The sequence below is a fragment of the Ambystoma mexicanum genome, chromosome 5q (assembly GCF_040938575.1).
Source record: "Ambystoma mexicanum isolate Mex_15411 chromosome 5q, UKY_AmexF1_1, whole genome shotgun sequence".
NCBI classification, from domain to species: domain Eukaryota; kingdom Metazoa; phylum Chordata; class Amphibia; order Caudata; family Ambystomatidae; genus Ambystoma; species Ambystoma mexicanum.
Genome location: NC_090933.1, coordinates 876,131,010 through 876,151,301, shown reverse-complemented (window position 1 = coordinate 876,151,301; position 20,292 = coordinate 876,131,010). Strand labels below are relative to the sequence as shown.

The window sequence follows — 20,292 nt, the reverse complement described above, 5'->3', positions numbered from 1 at the left end:
AGGGATATGAGGCAGCAAACAGAATCAAAATCCTACCTTCCCTCACAATCACAAAATAGGAGGCAAAAACGGATTTTAAACCCTTTGCAATGGCCTAAAATGACACTCGGATTTTAACAATTAATTATATGTGTAATTAAATAATGATATACATATATTTTATCACAGTATCAGGGATGTTATATGACTAGCAACCATAAGGCAAGGTATCACAAAAGGCATACAGTTCAAAAGCAATGTGAAAGTGAGAACCAAGTGCAGTCGAAATCATACGTGGAAAAAACACTTTTTTTCCGTTTTAAATGTCAAAACCGTTTTTTTTTAAATGGGAGAAAAACACATAATCGGAATGCAGATTTTGGGCTGGGGAATAGATGCACATCCCAGGGACAAGATGATTATGAAAGAGTGACTATAGCTGAAGAACTGGATGAGATTTCCAGGTGAAAGGAGGTTCCGGTTTGGTAAAATTAAGCAATTAAGAAAAGAAACTCTGTTTTGAAAAGGAAAGGCCAGTTTCACTTACCCTAGATTTAACGGCTAGAAAAGAGGAACGCCACCCGTGAATATAAAAGTTACGCTGCAGTTACAAGCCTTCACGCAGTGTACCCCTTTTCTTTTAGGAACAATTAATTTATTTAATAAAAATATTGCTAAGGAGTTACAAGATGGGGTGAATGAAAGAAGGGCGCTAACACTAGAAAATCCAGTACAAGATGCATAGAGAATTAGAACAGTTTAGACCAGTTATCAGGGTATGGATAGGATTACTTGGAGAGTAGAACAAAGACAAAGTATCACAATGGGGTAGGCTACGTGTTGCTATGTGATGGGGAAATACTCACAATCCGCTCTTGGATTTGGGATTAGGAACAGTCATCTGGTTTCTGGACTCAAAGGCTCGGGTAACCGGATAGCGGGCTCTCCTGGCAAAAGACAGCTGGGCAAAGGTCTGGTCACGGCACAGCGACACTTCAGCGGGATGGAGCAGGTAAGCAGGGCAAGCAGGCGGCACTGGAGAATCCCAAAGCGGGCACAGCCACCTTTACCCTTTCTCCCTGAAGTTAGTGGGATTTTGTTATGGGGTTTTAGTGGGGTTTTCTGGATCAATGGCCTCGCTGGGATATGGTCAGCAATGCTTTGGCCTGGCAGTATGGTCTAGAATCTTGCAAAGGTGGATCTGGAATGTCAGGATACGCAGGCGCTGGAAATTCAGGAGAGAGTGTGTGTAGAGTTCTGTCAGCCACCCTTATTTATAAGGCATCGTGATATCATAGAATTATATGGTGGGGTAGGGTTAGCTGGGCACGCCTCTAAACAACTGGATTGGTCAGGGGTGATTGTTACCGCCTTGCTGTCAGCTGGTTGGATTCTTAAGGACATGACATCAGCTTTATGATATGGGTTTACTATGTCTAGTACCTCCCGCAGTTTTTTTTGTCACAACCCAGTTATGACATAAATGGCACATTTTTACAGTTGTGGCATTTGAACATATTACAAAGGCAGATTACATATTTTATGTAGAGCATGGCAGTCCAATTCTCACGGTTGCAGGAATTTGTTTCGTCCGTCTACTAGTTTTTCATGATTTTCAGTGATAAATATTCGACCTAACATCCTATAACTTCATGCATATGTAGAGATTATCATAAGGTGTGTAAGTATTAAATTTCACAGTGGCATCATGTACACTTTTCTCAACATGTCCAATTCTCTGCCATTTCTGTTCCCGATATGGCATTGAAGGCTATCACGTCTTGTTTGAAAACCACAAAAATTACATTTAAACTGTTAACTTTTTACATTCCTGCGAAGTCCTGTTGCAAAGATAAGTCTTATAAGTTTATTAATAAAATAGTCTTTTGAAACAAATGGTCTGCCTTTGTCCTCCAAATATGGTCATGTACTTCCAGGCTACTCTTGAGTTGGCTTTGAAGCTCCCAGTAGAAGTCGAAGGGACGTGTGATTTCCTTTTTCACATGTCCTAGTCCCAGAATCCCTAGTGTGTGAGGCCTCAGCCCAGACAAAAGTGTGATGAGCCTAGGCTGTTGAGTGCTTTTGGTCCATTTAAAGTCTTCCATGGTAGCAATTAGCACTCATGCGCCCTAGAATCTATTGTGGCTCCTTCTGTTGCTAGCAACCCTCCAAGCAGAAACCTGTAAGACTAGTTTCAAAAGGCAGCCCAGGTCTTTATTTCTTATTTTATTTTATTTTCTTATAAATCAAAAGCAAGCCTGTTGACTAAAACATCCCATATATGTTTACCAGCAAAACCCCTTACATTGCTAGACCAGGACAGGTTTTTATCCAACATTGTACTTCTAAACCAGATATTTGTTTTTGGCTTGCAAAAGCCCATTTTGACACAAGGTGAATGCTGCTGGGACTTCTCTTATAAAAGGTTTGCACTTCCATCCGACTTCCCAATATTATTCTGCAGCCCCAGCCAGTTTTTTTTATACAGTAGTTTGTTCAAGACACAGGTTCACTGAAATTGACATTTGCCCATAGAGCTAGGGTTTCTTTGAAGCATTTATTTCTGATATTTTGTAACCCAAAAGACAAGTGTTTTCCCGTGCGGCTGAAAATAAAGCTTTTGTTAATTTCCCAGTTCTGAACAACAGCCTGACATTCAGGGATACTGCTTTCCTCTGCTAGAGCACGATCTGGATATGGATGGGCTTGGCAGGGCCTCATTGATAAAAGCAATGTGATGTTGAATAGATGAAAATAGCATCAGGGCAGCATCCTTTCCAATGTAAAATATTCCCTTTTCAATGGGAACCTTTTGCAAGCCGCAGAGCAGCGCCACTTTTGAATTTATTTCTTTTGGTTCACACAAGAACACACACTGGCAGCCTTTCCTGGTGTGCTCTCTGTTCCAACTAGCTCAATAGTTGTTTGGCAACATGGTGCAGCCATCATTTTACAGCTGCAAAACACAGTTTTGATGCAGGACGACAGGGCACCAAAGAGCCAGCGCAGCCATTTTGCTGTTGACTGCAGAAGCGCAGCTTGGTTATGGATGGAAATTCTGCTGAGTGGGTCGATGTAGCCCACATCATATCCAATATTTTAGCGGGTCTGATTTCTCCTGAGAATATTCTTTCTTTGGGCAAATCTTCTTAAACATCAAAACAGGCATTCAATCACAATTTGTTTCTGCTGAAAAAGCAAGAATAAAAGGAACAGATTAGATCCCTTTTTGAGTAGTCCAGAGCAAAACTACACATCTTATATATATGCTCTGTGACTTCCAAAATCATACAAATGCTCGTAACAGGACAAACCTCGAGGCACTGATAGCAATAATAGTCTCAAAATGCCATATTGAGTCATCGCAAGACTCCACAAAAAACGTGGGTCAGGCTGTGACCTACTACAACTGACAACCACATGTGACGGCTCGACTCCACGTGCGATTCTGCATTGATATGTACCACATTGAATAAGCGTGGTCCTCATGCTCCATACTCAAACCTTAACACACCATATGCTACTTACTTTAGATGTTTTTAGAATGCATAGTCCATCAATCCATATTACCCATCGGTGTTGCTGAAAGAGGAGTGCTCACACTGCGCAAAGATGCGACACTGGGCGCTAAACTGCTTACCTCATTGCATCAAGTATGTGCTCGGAAGTGCACAAACTTAAACTCCTTCAAGGGGGTGGCCTAAATAATGACCATGGTGAAAAAGGGGGCACCTGGCTATTCCCTGATCTCCCCAGGTAATACAGACTTATTATATAGCAAATTATCAGGGTGAGCCCGGTTAAACAAAAAGACCCAAAGAGGATTTAATGATAACTATTACAAAAACAACACATGTTGGTGATTATCAAAGGTAATGGAACCCAAAACATCCCAAACAAAAAACATACAATGAAAGCATATAATCGTAGTGACACTCAGTGCACATTCGGAGTATAGAGCATCTCATCAGTACATCCCTTTATAGTTGAAAGGGGAATTGTATTGGTATTGATTTAAACAACATAAACTTGGTGCCCGGTGTATGTAACGACATTGTGCAGCATAAAAAGTTGACACAACTGTGTTTCGGCCTTTCAGCCTATTCTGATGGCTGTGAGTGAGACAACCTTCATCAGGACATGGAATTGCAATGTGGCAGAGACTAGCTTTCCTGTGATGGTATTCGTGCATCAATTCCTGTAGCATGTGAAATCAATAGTTGATCTGTGCCTCAAGCTGCAGTGATAATGGTCCAACCTAGGTGGATTCGGCAGTAGAGTAGTGTTCTCCCCACTCGTGAGTGGTCTCACCTGAACTCTGTGTGAGACAAGCGCCATGTTGAATCTGGTCCGGTAGCGGCCCCAGTCTCCTCCTCCAATAGGAAAACCTTTGTTTGCGAGTTAATCTTACTGCGTGAATGAATGCCAAGTCGGAGAATCTACGCGTGAGTTTTGCCAGCGTTGTCATGACAACTAGTTAATGGCCATGACATCATGTGTGCGCTCCCTGGAGCAGGAAACTAATCTGAAGAAGCAAGCATGCTGGTATCCTTGGCAACACAGCCTGCATAAAAGCACCCGAACGGGCAGCAGACTACAATGTCCCGCTGAATAAAAGAGGTATCAAGCGCAATGAATAACTGAAACTACTCTGAAAAACCAGGCATGCTGCTGTCAAAGACCACAGCCAGTACATTAAATCAGCTGAAGAACCGACCAACAGTGGCGTACAACTCAGTAGGCGGGGATATAAACCTCAATGAATACGGTCACAAACAGAGACCAAACTCCTACAATGTAACAATTAAAATTGTACATACCACTAACGCATCACATAGTGAGCGGGGTTGAGCATCCTCTACTCCATAATGTACAGAGATATGAACCATAAAAGTGACTTTCTGGCCATATGTGCAGCATCTATTTACCTTAAATGCGCAATTCATGCCACTCTTCCTGTAAATTAAGTCCATGTATATGGTTTTGCAAGTGATATATCCAAAACGGTTCTCACTGCAATATGAGACAGGTCATGCTCCCTCCCATCATATGGCTTTTACTGACGGGTGTAGACACCTCTTCTTTGTGAAACCTGCTGCTGCTAGATGTCTCGCTTATTGGATTGCACAAACCCGACTGACCAGGTCTGGAGGGTACTAAATACTGGCTCTCTAATTCATATCCATGCTTCTTCATGATAAACCACTGTGCCAAGCCCCGAAATGGCTCTGTCACTTCTTGGACAACCAAGTTCGTTTTCTGAAAACAGTGTAGGTGAGCATTGCTATAGTGGCTAACTATGGGGTTAAACCGTCAGAACCAGACTACTAGACAAATTTGCAAATTTACAAATGAAGCATGCTTCACCTCCAGTTTGTACCCTTTATGTGAGTTATACAAATCAGACTCTGAGGATAACAAATTGCATACCTCACCCGCAACATGACATGGATTCAACCTTTCAATACTTAACTGAAACTTTGGTTTGTGTACCCGTCCTGATGATGGCGATACATTGACTACTATCGCCAAAACGTACTCTGCTATTCAGAAATGTACATACAGCTAATCAGAAGCTTACATGGACTCTAGACCATCGGGTACTGACTAGCCTCAGACTCCTCTAAGGATTGATCAAAACATACAGACATTAATGTTAATATTCTCATTGTAACCTACCTGTTGAAATGGGATTAATTCCAAGAATACACTTGATGAGTAAAATGTGTCATGAAACGGGACAACTCCTCTTGTTATGTATATTGCCACTTAATGTCTTTTTGTTGATTCTCTGTTGATTGTTTTTTTTCCTTTCTTGATCTATACTCCAGTCTGTTTGGTTGTATTTATATTGAATGAACAATGCCTTACGTACTTTATTTTATGAAATATCTATATGACCTATCAATACATAAGACCAATTATTGAATGTGTGCAACAACATTGCTTTTTCATTCAGTCTGGTTTCTTTTTGGGATGTGTTCTTTTATTAACTTTCTACATAATCTCCCTCTCTGTCCTTTTAATGGCCATTAATATCACATATGCCTACGTTTTATTAGTAAGCTCCAATTGCACTAGTCAAACACATGACAGCAACACCTCTTTGTTTTAGATTATTATATAACTTGTCAATAAATCTGAAATGTTGACTCTTACGGATTCACCTGACCACTTAGAACATATAATAGCTATTGTCCCATTCCTCCCAGCAGCTAAAAGTATCACATTTCTTGGCATAGATATCATGGGCATTGTGGATAAACTAAAGGCTGCAAATGTCCCTAACCTCATCATGCAAACCAATATGAACACTCAAGTAGTGTTGTTTATCAGTACTCTTGCTGCTGGCTGCTTTGAAACGTTGAAGATGTACATTTGGCTGAAATTCTTATACCTTTTTCAGGCCCTGACTGTTGGGACACCAAAACCTTTCTTTGCCCGCTTGCACAAAATGGAACTGTCCATTGTATGGGGAAGCTGCTCCATTGTATATCTTGGACAATACTAAATGCCCATAAGAGTAAAGGTGATCTGGAGTTTCCTGAATCCAGAGCATATCATCATGTGGCACAATTGTGCATATTGTTTGAGTAGTCCCAAAGGGGATCTGAAAGAAAAAGTGCCGGAATGGAACACGCTAAAGTAGGGTTTGTGTTGAAAAAAAGTCTTTGGCTGCATACATTAGGTTGACCTGTTAATGCATTAGTTATGACGTATATGCTGAATATCATCTCGGATGACTTGTTCTACAAATTGAAGCTCAACTCCTTTCTCTCTTACCTAATTCCCATACACTTCTGGCTGGCCTATACTCTGGTAATTCCAGATCCCACATGTGTAAGTTAGAGACAAGGAGGCTGTGACACAATTCAAGACATGTTTGAGGGGGACTTGTTATAATCTTTCAGTGATGTGAGGATTATTTTGGGGTCACGGAGTGGGACAGATTTAGGTATATGCAAATTAAACATTTGGTATTGTAACCTGGGATTTGCGAGGAGCCTGACATCATGCCCACTGTTTGAGAAGCTAATACTAAGCCAGCCTAGCTTCAAATGCTTGATCATGTCCTGTACCAGGCTATGAAAAATGCTGAAAGACATTCTAGATGGGGGCTTGTCAAAAAATGGGACAACAAGCTGAATACCATTTTTACTGACAACTCATGGCAGCATTTATTGCTCAATACCCAATCCAGTAGATCAGTGCAGAGAAGGGCAAATTATAAAGTGATGTTTAATTGGCACTTGACCTCATCACACCTGAGGATAATGTTTCTAGGAACCACAGATCTTTCTTTGATGGACAGGCTGTGGGGAAAGTGCTGATGCTTTACGCATATGATGGTCATATCCAAGGTTAGAACTCAATTGAAAGATTTGGCTTGGTTAGGGACCTTCTCCTAGAAAACATCTCTAATGTTGATCGGACGATGTTTAATTTAACAGCAGCAGCAAAAATGCAAATCTGTTTTATGGAAGGAGATCCTCCTCCAACCCTAATACCTCCAGTGGTTACACCTATGTAAGTGGGTCTGTTTTGTTTATCTTATCATACTGTGGCTCTACAAGCGTGTTGGCGCTAGGAAGCTTTATTTGAATAAACCTTATTTAATGTAAGCAATTTTCGGCACTGTGTTCATTCACTCAATAAAGTAGTCTGGCTTGGGGTGGAGGGTTGTGGGAATTGCTTCTTTAAAATTTGACAGTATGATTTGTTTTGTAGAACAACTGTTCTCCAAGGAAAATAGATTAACAAGATGTTTAAAAAAATGGAATTCCTTGTAATGATTCTTGAACAATATTTGATTTTGTGTCATATAGTAGTGTCTGTTGTCCATGTGAAGAGTTGCAGATATCATTTAACAGTCATTAACAGCTATAAACTTATTGTAAGGACGTTTTTCATTTTAAAACTTGGTCCTAGAGAGTTAAATCCAGGAACAAAATTTAACAGCACCTCTTAGTCAACCTTTCAGTTATAAAAATAAACAAACAATTATGCTTTCTTTTCGGTTTCATGAGTCATTTAAATCGTACAACTAACAGTGATCTTAAACTGGTGAACTGTAATACATTTGTTTCTTGTTGCTGTTGCTCTAACCCAAAGAATCAGCAAGAAATAGAAATTTAGTTGCTCTCTTTCTGAAAGACTCGCACTCTTCATTAGGTGGTCATTCCGATTTTCTGTTTCTTTCTTTTGAAGTTTCTTTCAAATTTCACATGAACCACCTTCCATTCCCTTTTTATAATGCAGAACATCCTTTAGGGATTTCTAGCATTGGCAGAGCGTAATACATAAAGTTGCACAATCCTATTAAGTTTCACGGTTCCATGTGATTTCATCGCCTGCTGTTTCATCTCAGGGTTTTTTACCGCAGATTTTTTTTCGAATAAAATCATCCCATTTTTTTTTGGGGGTGGTGGGTTATCCCCCAAACCGCCCATCCCCTTTAATTATTTTTATATCCCCGTACACCCACACCCAATTTGCGGCAAAAAACCCAGCGAAAAAACATCCGGCGATGAAATTACGTTGTACTAAGTTTCACAATATGGCCAATCCTGCCACAGTCTCTACCTCTCCTATTCCTTCCCGGGCCCTTTGCACGGCCCTGGCTTCTCACTTCATCTCTAAAACCCAGGGCATCCAGTCCACCCTCTGTTTCTCCTGCTTCTCCCTCCATTCTCTCCGCTTTCTCCGGCCCCCCTGCGGCCACCCCCTCCCTTCTTTGCCTTTCCTCCCTTCTCCCCAGACAAGGTTTCTAGAGAAGTCTGATCTATGAAATCCTCATCAAAACAGGTTCTCCCCTGTTCTTCCAAAACCATCAACGACCACATTGACACCTTCGCTCCAGCCTTGGCTGACTTCTGCAACCACTCTTTCGCCTCTGGCACCTTCCTCTCCCTCCCAAAGCACCGCTTTGCACCCTCTTCTTAAGAAACACCATCCGACGCCTCCATTCCGGCTAATTATCACCCGATCTTTATCACTCCTTTCCTGGGCAAACTCCAGGAAAAGCTGGCCATCTCCCAGCTTAATCTTCACACTGAATCTGTTGGTTGTCTCCATGACCATCAGTCTGGCTTCCGAGCAGCCAGCAGCACGGAAACTCCTCTCCTGATCATCCGTGGAGACCTGCTCTCTAAGCTTGATTCTAATCTCCCTTCTGTTCTCATTGTACTTGATCTCTCCTCTGCCTTTGACAAGGTCAACCATGCCATCCTGCTCAACCGGCTCTGTGATAACCTTGATATCACTGATCAGGCTATGGCTGACTTCTTTCCTCTTTGACCGACCCTCACAGGTGCAACGTGGGTCTTTAATCTCCTCTTTCTCTCTCTCCACCTGTGGTGTTCCCCAGGGGTCTAACCTTCTCACTGGTTGTTCAACCAATACCTGATACCTCTTGCCCACTGCATTGCTGCTCTCTGCTCCAACTTCCAGTGCTATGCAGATGAAACCCTGCTCGCTTTCAGGCTCCCCTCTGCCGCCTCGTCTCCCTCTCTCATCCCGGATTGTCTGTCTGCAATCCAAGAGTGGTGCGCCGCCAATGATCTCTGCCGGAATACCAGCAAGACGGAGATCCTCCTCATCGGCACACCTGCACCCTTCTTTCCGTTCACTCTCTGGCCGGCCTCCCTTGGCCCTCTTCCTGCTCCCACCAGTGAGGCTAAGAACCTCAGGGTTATCTTCGACTCCACACTCTCCTTCTCTCCTCGCATCCGCAATGTCTCTAAGAAGTCAAACTACCAACTGTACTTCCTCAGAGGTATTCTTCCTTTCCTTTCCTCTCCTTCCTCCAGAAGCTCACTGTTTCTAAAGCTCTAGTTATCTCTAGGCTTGACTACTGTAGCAGCCTCTTCTTAAATCTGCCCGCCTCTACTCTCCGTCCTGTGCAACTCATCCAGAACAGGACTGCAAGACTTGTCCTTGGCCTCAAGCCCAGGGATCGTATCTCTTCAGCACTGAAATCTCTCCATTGGCTCCCAGCAGCTGTAAGGATCAAGTTCAAGACCCTTTGCATTGTCCACAAGGCCTTCTGGGGCCTGGGACAGAAATATCTCCAGCTTTCTCTTCTAAAGTATCTTCCTACTCAAGCTCTTCTCTCCTCCACCTCCAACTCCTTGAGGGTCAGTCGCTTTTCCAAGCAACGAGCTGGGGGCTGATCTGTCTCTTCGGCTGGCGCCTCCTTCTGGAACAGCCTGCCGGCCTCTCTGAAACTAGAGCAGAACCATCCCCGGTTCCAGAAGCAGCTCAAGACTTTCCTCTTTGCTTCTGCCTTCTCTCTTCCTCTTCCCTGTCGATCTCCTGTCTGATATTGCACTGGTTACCTGGCTACCCTGCACTTGGGGCTGTATCTGCAACCCTAAAGTCCCCTTACCTGCACTATCTAACACTTGCTGTCTGCACTAAACCCTGCACTGCCATCTACTGGCCGCACTTCTTGTTTTTTTGATGTTTAGATCCTTTGTCCTGCGTTTGCTCCTCCACCCTTTGCCCCTGCACTTTTCCCCTTTCCTCTCCCCTGCACTTGTGCGATCTCAATGTCACTGGGCCTAGTAAGATTGTTCTCTTGTCCCCCCTTGTTCCCCTCCCCTGCCTCGTCGCGCCTTGAAACACTTAGGTGCGCTATAAATAAAATATCATATCATATCAATATAAGGTCTTGGCTTGTTGCTGTTGCCCTAACCCCAATAATCGTCAAGTAGCAATTTAGTTGCTCTCTTTCTGAAAGTCTCACACTCTTAATTAGGTGGTCATTCTGAATATCTGTTTCTTTCTTTTTCGAAGTTGCCTTCAAATGTCACATGAACCACCTTCCATCCACTTTTTATAATGCAGAGCATCCTGTAGGGATTTCTAGCATTGACCTAATGGAATACATGAATAAAGTTGCACAGTGCTATTAAGATTCACAATATGAGGCAACGACGGGGCGCGTGTATGTACACAGCCTAACTAAACTCTCCCGGACCCTCCGTACCGAAAAGAGGATTGAGCCCCTGCCTAGACACCTCCCCCCCATGACAGTGCAAGCAGGGTCCAGTTGGTCCTGGAAGATGTGGGCCACACTCCGGTCCAAAAACAGAGCAAATCTGACACGAAGAAGCAGAGATCTCAGTGTGGCCGATGGGAAAGTGAAATTAATCCCGCCGGCGAGAAGCTCCTGGACCACAACGAGCAGAACTCGGAAGTGACGAGGCCCTTGGGATAAAGGGCCAGACTGCTGGTGGGGTCATCCAGCACCCCCCTTGCAGATACACCCCAGAAAGTGAGAATCTGGGGGGAGATACTGCGGAAGCGGAGCACAATTTTGGAGGCTTATAAGGTCGTTTGGGGGCGTGATTTAATCAGTCAGGCATCCATGATAAATTAAAGGAAAAACTGAGCAAGCAATTGGATAACAAATTGTCCACAAGGCTTCTGGGGGCTGGGAGTCTCAATACCTTCAATACCTTCAACTTTCTCTTCATAAATATTATCCTTCTCTAGCTCTTCGCTCATTCGCTCATCCGCCTCTAACTCCCTCAGGGTCAGTCACTTCTCCAAGCAACGAGTTGGTCGTAGATCTCTTTCTTCGGCTGGGGCCTCCTTCTGGAACAGCCTCCCTGCCTCTCTCAAACTTGAGGAGAACCCTCTCCGGTTCTGGAAGCACCTCAAGACCTTCCTCTTTGCTTCTGCTTGCTCTCCTCCTCTCCCCTGCAGAATTCCTGGCTGAAACTGAAACTGCACTGGTCACCTCGCTACCCTCTGTTCTCGGGCCCAGGTCCCCTCCCCACCAGTTGCACACCTGCACTGCCCCCCTGGCAACCCTTGCACTCAGGGGCAGTTCCTGTATCCTTACAGCCCCCTACTAGCACTTGACAACTGATGTCTGCACTTACCCTTGCACTTGCCGCCAGCTGGCCGCACTGCTTATTTTTTTTTAATTTTAACAAACAAACAAAACAACCAAAATAAACCAGACAGTGAATATCAGTCATAGCTTTCAAATATTATGTACAGTAGCATGTAATATCCACCGCTGTCTCGTTACCCTCGTCCCATCCCAAGCCTACTCCCCTTTACCGCCATCCACCGCCCTATCCTGGAGTATCTTCCTCCCCTCACCCTCCGAAGAATCCTCGTCTTCTAAGCAGGTCAGGACAGAATCAAAGTAGCCACTAAATGCCTCCAGGCCCTCAGTGTCTCTGCTTCTTCATCTCCCCTCGCTGTTAGCTGCTTCACTCCACACCACCGTTTCCGCCTCCACCCATTTCTGAAGATCGTGCCACCAAACTTCTATCCTTGGTCTATTACTTGCTTTCCAGCCCATGGCAATTCTGCGATTGGCCAGTATATAGGCCAAGTCTTTAAGTTTACTTACATGATCCAGTTTACGCGGCCTAGGAAACCCCCCCCACCATGCATGCCCACAAAGATTCTACCTCCAGTTTAATCCCTTTCTCGGGCAAGAGGTGGGCCACCTCCCCCCAGAATATCCCCATTTCCGGGCACGCCCAGAACATATGTATCATTCCGGCATCCACCTCCCTGCATTTAGGACATGTTTGTATTCCAGCATTCTTGAACCATGCAATCCTCTGAGGGGTCATATACGCCCTGTGGGTAATGTATAACTGGATTTGCTGCAACCTAACGTTCCTAGACATTTTTAATGGTATCTCTGAACCCTGACCCACAGCCCGTCACTCATAGATTCCCCGGCTTCCTCTTCCCAGTCCCGTCTCAACTGAAGCACCTCCTTCCCCACCCTTGACATCAACAGTTCATAAATTCGGGAAACTTCATGGCCACCATCATATATATCGTAAAATGTTTCTATGGCCATGTCGGGAGGACCCTTCAGCACTATTTCTGACCACGTATCTTTTATCTTCTGCTCCACCCTAGTATAAGTAATATATTGTCCTCGGTGTAGACCAGTGTCTTCAACCAGTGTGTCAAACTCCACTGCCTTCCCCTCTTGCCATATGTCCCCTAGCGGTACTATCCCAATCGGTTCCCAATGCTTCCGGATTGTTTTCCTCGATTTCTCGTCTACTCCTTGGGGTCGGATTCCCCATGACCCGACAAGCCCTTTGCCAAATCTGCAATCCTAAGTCTAACATTCTTGTCCTTCCATCTTGCTATGGCTTCGGCACCCATATCCACTCTTTTAAGAAAAACGGGACACATTCAGCCCTCAACAATCTGGACTCTGATGTTGAGTCTTCAGATAACCATTTAGCTGCACATTGCAATTGGCTAGCCAGATAGTATATCTGGAAGTTGGGCAATTTAATGCCCCCTTGGTCAAATGTGTTTTGCAACTTCCATAATGCTATCCTATTTCTAGTATCGTGCCATATACTTTCAAGCTTGACAAAGAATTGCTTCGGTATCATGTATGGTATATTCACAAAGAGATGCAACAACCTAGGCAGCACCACCATCTTTAGTAATGCCACCCTCCCCATCATGGTCAAAGGGAGCTTGGCAGAGAACCTCATGCTGTTTTCAACATTAGCCACTTCATTCTCTGTGTTATGTTTGTATTCGGCCTCGACCGTATAGTATACATCGATCCCCAGGTACCTAAAGCTCCTGGTCTCTCATTGTATTTGTAGTACCTGCAGTTTCCCTCATGGTATCCCTTTATATCTACCTAGGGGAAATACACATGATTTCTTGGGATTTCTGCTTATTTATTGTGTTTATTTATTTTTACTGTTTATCCTATGTACTGCACTGCCCCTCCACCTTCCCCTCGCATGTTTCCCCTTGCACGATCTCAATGTCACCTGGCCTAGTAAGATCCTTGTCTCTGTCTTCTCTCTGATTCCCCCCTCCCTTGCCTCGTCGTGCCTTGAAACACTTGTGTATAGGCACGTTATAAATGCCATATCATATCATATATAATGAAGTTCACCTAAAGGATAAGCTCTCAAGGTCAAATGCTCTCTCAAAGAATTGCAGGACCAATGAATATTAAGGGCTAAACCAGAAACTCATGGTTCCATGCAATTATGTTCTTGCAAAAATGTCGTCTGGCAAAAAAGTCGCCACAAAGTTGAGTTTTTTTGCAAGGACATTATTACATAGAACATGCAGGAGACACCCCCGCAACACCCAAATCCTTTTCTTTTCCTTCAATGGGAGCGGGGGACACCCCTGCAACCCCCGCTGCCCTAGACCCCTTATATATGGTCACCATATATAATGTTGCCAGAACCTTTTTCCCAGCGACATTATGTATGGCGACCATATATATGGGGATATTACCTGATACCAAGCTCACTTGACGGAAAAGACCACCAACAGCCTGCTTCAAACCAAGCAAAACTATTTGTCCCAAGATAATAAAGCCAATAAACCTTTGGCAAACAAACTGAAACTTCACTCCCGAAATTTCATAACTTACTTGAGAGACACCAGCAGCATCTTGCACCACAAGGAAACGGGCACGGCCAATACTTTGGATGCATATTTCAGTGATCTGATGAAGGGAAATTCCCTGGACCATAAGGCACAGAGGGACTACATAAAGTTTGTGGACATGCAATGCTGGACAATGTAAGAATCTCAATTACTAGACTCCCTGATCACAAGTCAGGAAGTAGAAGAAATACCTATTTGTGTGTGCGAAGTGTGAATTTAGGATTCATTCTATACGAAGTATAACCTATAGGACTTTGTGCTAGGGTGTATGTATAGGATATGGTCAACTACTTCCTTTTGTTAGAGTGCAAGGAAGTAGAAGGGGGCCATCATTTCCATTCCTGACAATAAAATTCCTGGCCCGTTAACTACTCTTTTACTGAAACTAGGGAAAGACATCACTGATGGTGGAGCCTGTAGACCGATCGCTGTGCTAAGCATGGATGCTAAAATATATGCACATTTCTTGGCAACACGGCTAATGCATGAATTACACTCAATGATGGGGATTGATATGATATGATATGATATATGGCATTTATAACGTGCCTATACACAAGTGTTTCAAGGCGCGACGAGGCAAGGGAGGGGGAACAAAGGGAAGACAGACAACGATCTTACTAGGCCAGGTGGCATTCAGATCGAGAAAGTGCATGGGAAGGGGGAAAAGGGAAAAGTGCATGGGGGAAGGGAGAGGGGAAAGTGCAGTACATGGGATAGTGGAATAAATAAGATAAATAAAAAAGGCCAGATGGTGGCAAGTGCAAGGTAAGTGCAGACATAAGTGCTGGTAGGGGGACTGTAGGGATACAGAAAACAGTCCCCAGGTGCAGGAGTTGCCAGGGAGGCAGTGCAGGTGTGCAACTGGCGGGGCCTGGGCCCGGGATCAGAAAGAGTGGGCAGTTAACCAGTGCAGTTTCATCCAGGAATTCAGCAGGGAATAGGGGGAGAGGACGCAGAAGCAAAGAGGAAGGTTTTGAGGTGCTTCCTGAACCAGAGATGGTTCTTCTCAAGTTTCAGGGAGGCAGGAGGGCTGTTCCCGAGGGAAGCCTCTGCCGAAGAGAGAGCTCTACCACCAACTCGTTGCTTGGAGAAGCGACTGACCATGAGGGAGTTGGAGGCGGATGAGAGAAGAGCTCCTGAGGGATTAGTTAGGCTTTAGCATGAACAGAGGCATGCATGATGACATAAGACAAACTATTGATCTGATTAGATGGGATAAGCGGACAAAGGAACAGTTTACACTATTAGCTCTGTATGTCAACAAAGCATGCTACTGGGTTGACTGGACGTGCATCGAGATGATGATCGAGTCCTTTGGTTTCGGATCGAAATTCTCTTAGTGGTTTCTCGCATTTTATAAGCCCCCCCATGCAAGTGCTAAATTAAATGGTGCCCTTACGTAAACAATTCTAATTTCCAGAGGAACATGCCAGGGCTTCCCTCTCGCCCCTCATTTTTGCCCTATCTATTGTACCTCTAGCCTGGAGAATGTGATCCAATGACAATATTCAGGTATTGCAGTAGGCCATACTATCAATATAATTGCTCTTCATTCAGACAATGGGGGTCATTAGGAGTTTGCTGGTATCGCGCCAGCAATTCCAACGGTATACCGGCAAACTGACCCTAACGTTTATGCCGCCTGATATCCCAGTATCACTGGGATATTCCAGGTGGTGGAAACACCAGTAAATCCCCATTTCATCTCAATAAACTGTGCAAAATCAAAAGGCCTTAACATTTTCACGTCCTCCCTGACAATACACACCATAGAAGATGAGTTTCCATTGAAATGGACAAACTCTTCAGTGGAATGCTTGGGCATCCGCCTTACATCTAAGAGCTCTGAATCATTTTAGGCAAATAGTCCACCATTTTTCAAAGAATTGCCACGTGAACCAACCAAGAAATCTCCCACTTAGGCAGGATAGGCACCATCGAAATGAACATAGTCCCAAGGGCATCAATTGTCTTAAGAAACCTTCCACTAGAGATAACAGGAATTAATATATGTACACTGCAGCAAGAAATCTTCAGATTCAATTGGTCCGATAGCCCCCTCTACTCCCACTCAAGGTCTTGGGGAAAATGCTTGTCCAGTTTCTAGCACAAGGGGGTCTGGCAGCTCTTGACCTCAAATGATACCGGTCAGCGGTTCAGCTCCCAATGGATGTTGTTGGTGGAGCTGGAGGGCTGGCCGACATTGGAATAATATGCTGTGGGGATTCCACTCCCCTTTCTTCATTTCCTGTATCAGAGTAGTAGGATTTGGTGTGAAACACCACTAAAAACTACGTAAACCTCTTTTATTCTGGAATACAACCACTTGGCATTGGCCCTTAAGCAGGATTTGGGCCAGTGCACAGCTATAATACAGAATCTGGATTCTCTCCAGGTTGGCAAGGGGGAGGATTCAGAACCGGAGTAGAAAGGGGACTTCTGAAACTCAAATATTTTTTTATTCAGGGATCTCCACTCTCCTTTGAGGAAGCTAAGGCCCCATTTTTCTTAGGAGAGAATGGTAGGTTTTCCTACACGAAGCGTACACTTTTGTTTTTATCACAGTAGCTTGACATTCGGCATCCCATCGGATGGTCCGAACGGCAGTGTGAAGACATCTAACTTAATTAGGGAGACAATGTAGTGAGGGACTGAGAAAGGACTAACATCTGCTAAAGGGCAACGACTTGGAGGAGAGAATGCTGTAAATGAATAGATGGTAAGCAGGCTTGGGAATTCAACTGGGTCTGGAAGCAAGGTCCAAGGTGTGGACCTTGCTTCCAGTGCTCACAAACATTCTTAATGTATAACAAGTATGCAATGTGCTTACAAGATACGTTTTAGTGCTACCTTTATTCCCAACAGATACTTTCTTTTTAGCCACTATATTTATTTTTCTGTTGGATAGGGAGCATGGAGGAGGGCACAGTGGGGCAGGGGCCAAAACTCATATTCAGAGAGCAGGAGTTAGACGAAGCTCCTGGGTGTTGGGAATTCCCGCTGACCAGGAGTTAACCATCACGAACCGAGAGCAATTAAAGTTTCATGAATGAGTATTTAATGGAGGACTTGAACCGCGCCTTGGTGTAAAGCGCTCTATAAATCAATAAATCAAATCAAATAATTCTGTGCACAAGATTATTACAAGAAGGCAGAGATTGAAAAAAAATGCATTTAAAATTTAGAGATACACATATAACAATAGCTACTAAGAAATCAGAAAGATGGTGGAACTTGCTTTTTACACATTGAGGCATGCACAAAAAAATGCGCATGCCATAAACCCCTTTCTATTTCTGTGTTGCGGTGCCATTTGCTCTGTTTCAGACTGTTTTGCTGCAGCCATAACTCGTTCACCATGCCTGCTTCTGTAACTGCATCAATCTCTGTTGTGGGTCTCTTTACTGACACAGCAATTTTATCTCCAGTGCCACCTCTTTTTTTGTGATGGCACTTCACTCACTCTCTCTTTCTGCTCCTGTAGAATGAAGAGCTACTACATATTGGGCCACAAATCCAACTTCCACATGAGATGAAAACTATACTTTGTACGTCTTGTAGAGATGTGCTAGTGTGCCTGTTATACAAATCTACAGACACATTAAATTAATGTTAGATAGATAGGCAAATGTGTGTGCCACTAGCTGGTTTGCGGAGCCTAAATTAGCTGCTGGTAGATGCCGGTGTCAAGATATCCAGGCTCGTCTAAGCTATAACCATGAACTAAATAGTATCCAGCAGTTGAACCCTTCTGGAGCATATGCTTGCATTCGAGCACCGCTTTACTGGAAAGACTCCCCTTAGATTCTAAAGTACGTATCCTTGGCAATATAGGAGAGGATGGTGAATATCCTATACATGTAGTATTAGACGTCTTTGTGACACACATACTAACGGCTAAAAGACTCTCTTTAGCTCAATGAACGAAAGACCCTGTGGTACCCCAGTTATCAATTTGTGGTGTATGGTATGGGAGGTGTTTGCAGTGGAAAAGTTAACGGCTATGATCAGAGACTCCCTATTTAAGTTGCATAGAACATGAGCCCCGTTTATAGACTATTACTCAAATAAGGAATTAAGAGTATCCAAACCTGACTTAGTGAAACATGCTTGCATATGTAAGTCAGTGCAACAAATCGAAACTAAACGCATCGAGACATTGGGTGTCATGGGTTTTATGTTCACAGTTTTTTGCTGCTGGTCATATGCATGAAGATATCTTGTTAGGTTTGATCATTTATTTTTGTTGTAGCTGTATGGTAAAATGAAAATAAAGTTGTTAAAAAAAAAAGCCATCAGGCCCTCTGTCAGACTAATTTTCAGCTACAAAGATAAAAGGGCGGAGTTGTTGGGAACTGGCAAGTGCATTGTGGGCCTGTTGCCACCTGTGTGTTCCCGGCTCTGTGTGATGCTCAAAGTCTGGAGGAAATGGGACTAAGGGCTTCTGGGGCAGGAATCTGTACAGTGAGGAACTAATACTATTGATGGGTTGACAAGATATGTGACTACCGAAAGGTGTTTTTGGCTTCACAGCATTTGCCAATATCAGTATTGCCGTGTATTATTTCATATGACTGGAAAGTGTTTTTCATGAATATGAGGACAGTTTTATGGTGGTCTATTTTTTATTTACCTTAATGATTTTAAAGTGTGCTATATTTCATAATGCTCTATCTGTTTGATATGTTTTGTTCCTCAACAGAGTGGAAGGCAAGTTTGGAGCGATTCTTGCGGATGAAATGGGTTTGGGAAAAACATTGCAATGCATTTCGTTGGTGTGGACTCTCTTGCGTCAGGGGCCCTATGGAGGCAAACCTGTGCTAAAGCGTGCCCTGATTGTCACCCCTGGGAGTCTAGTGAAAAACTGGAGAAAAGAGTTTCAGAAATGGCTTGGATCGGAGAGGATAAAGGTGTTTGCTGTTGATCAGGTAAGGGATTTTAATGTATGTTTTGTTGCAAGACGTTTTAAATAGAGTCGATTTTTTCTTTGTAAACATGAAACGCTATTCTGGAATGGGACCTCCTCTACGTAGCTACTGGTAGATGCCAGTGGTCTTAGAGCCACAGCAATTGTAAGTTGGTGGCAGGGGAATTAAGCCACTAGGTAGCACAGGAGCAACACGGTCCCTGTGCAAATACGACAATGCCGTGCACCATCCGTTTGATCCAAGGTCCAGTGCTTAGAAGCTGGACTTAGTCTAGCATTAAGCACATATAGATCAACAATAACATTATGAAAGATTGTTGGCCACTAGAGTCGACTGTATTAAAGAACCCATTTGTGGATGCTGTGCTGGTTTAGTAGCTGCTCTGAGGATCACTGCTGCTGCTTCAGAGGCTACTACGATATGTTAGCAGGTTCTAAAGTTAACTTTCGTTTCAGAATTAACCTAAAGCAAGAAAGCTAAAACTCGACTAGCCTACAGGTTAACCAGTCAGAATGTTGTTGGGACTGCAACCTGACACAGAAATGTAATACGGTAAGGATAAGGGGTTAGCAAAACAGAGGAATTGACCCTGTGTGTGATGAGAAGCTAGTAAGAAGGGATGTACTGTGGTTGAAGTTATATACGAACTGTGACGAATGTAGCAAAATCGCCACTGACTGTGGAGGGGAAGCTTCTCTTATGTGGCCAAGGAAAGGCAAAATCTACCTGACTCTGACCCAGGGGCAGCTGTCTGCAGGAGGATAGGAGAAGACCAACCCCAGAGAGGTAGGAAAGCATTGTACCAAAATAACCTTCTTGCCTTCTGAGAGTGACCGCGCAGAACATTCCAACTCTTCGTTACCTGTTCTCCCCATCCTTCTCGCACACAGGTGTTGCCTGTTTTGCTTGATTCTTCTACCCTGTTCGCCCCCACAACTCCCTCCAGCCTACTTCT

At 43.8% G+C, this 20,292-nt stretch overlaps 1 protein-coding gene across 3 annotated transcripts in view; it reads left to right on the top strand.

The window, feature by feature from the left end:
• The window catches only part of RAD54B (RAD54 homolog B), a 1,336,679-nt gene that overhangs the window by 869,793 nt on the left and 446,594 nt on the right, over positions 1-20,292 (top strand). For all 3 annotated transcript variants that reach the window (XM_069621363.1, XM_069621365.1, XM_069621364.1), the window contains one exon: positions 19,112-19,337. In XM_069621363.1, coding sequence (XP_069477464.1) covers positions 19,112-19,337 — 226 coding nt within the window. The remainder of the gene's footprint in view (positions 1-19,111; positions 19,338-20,292) is intronic.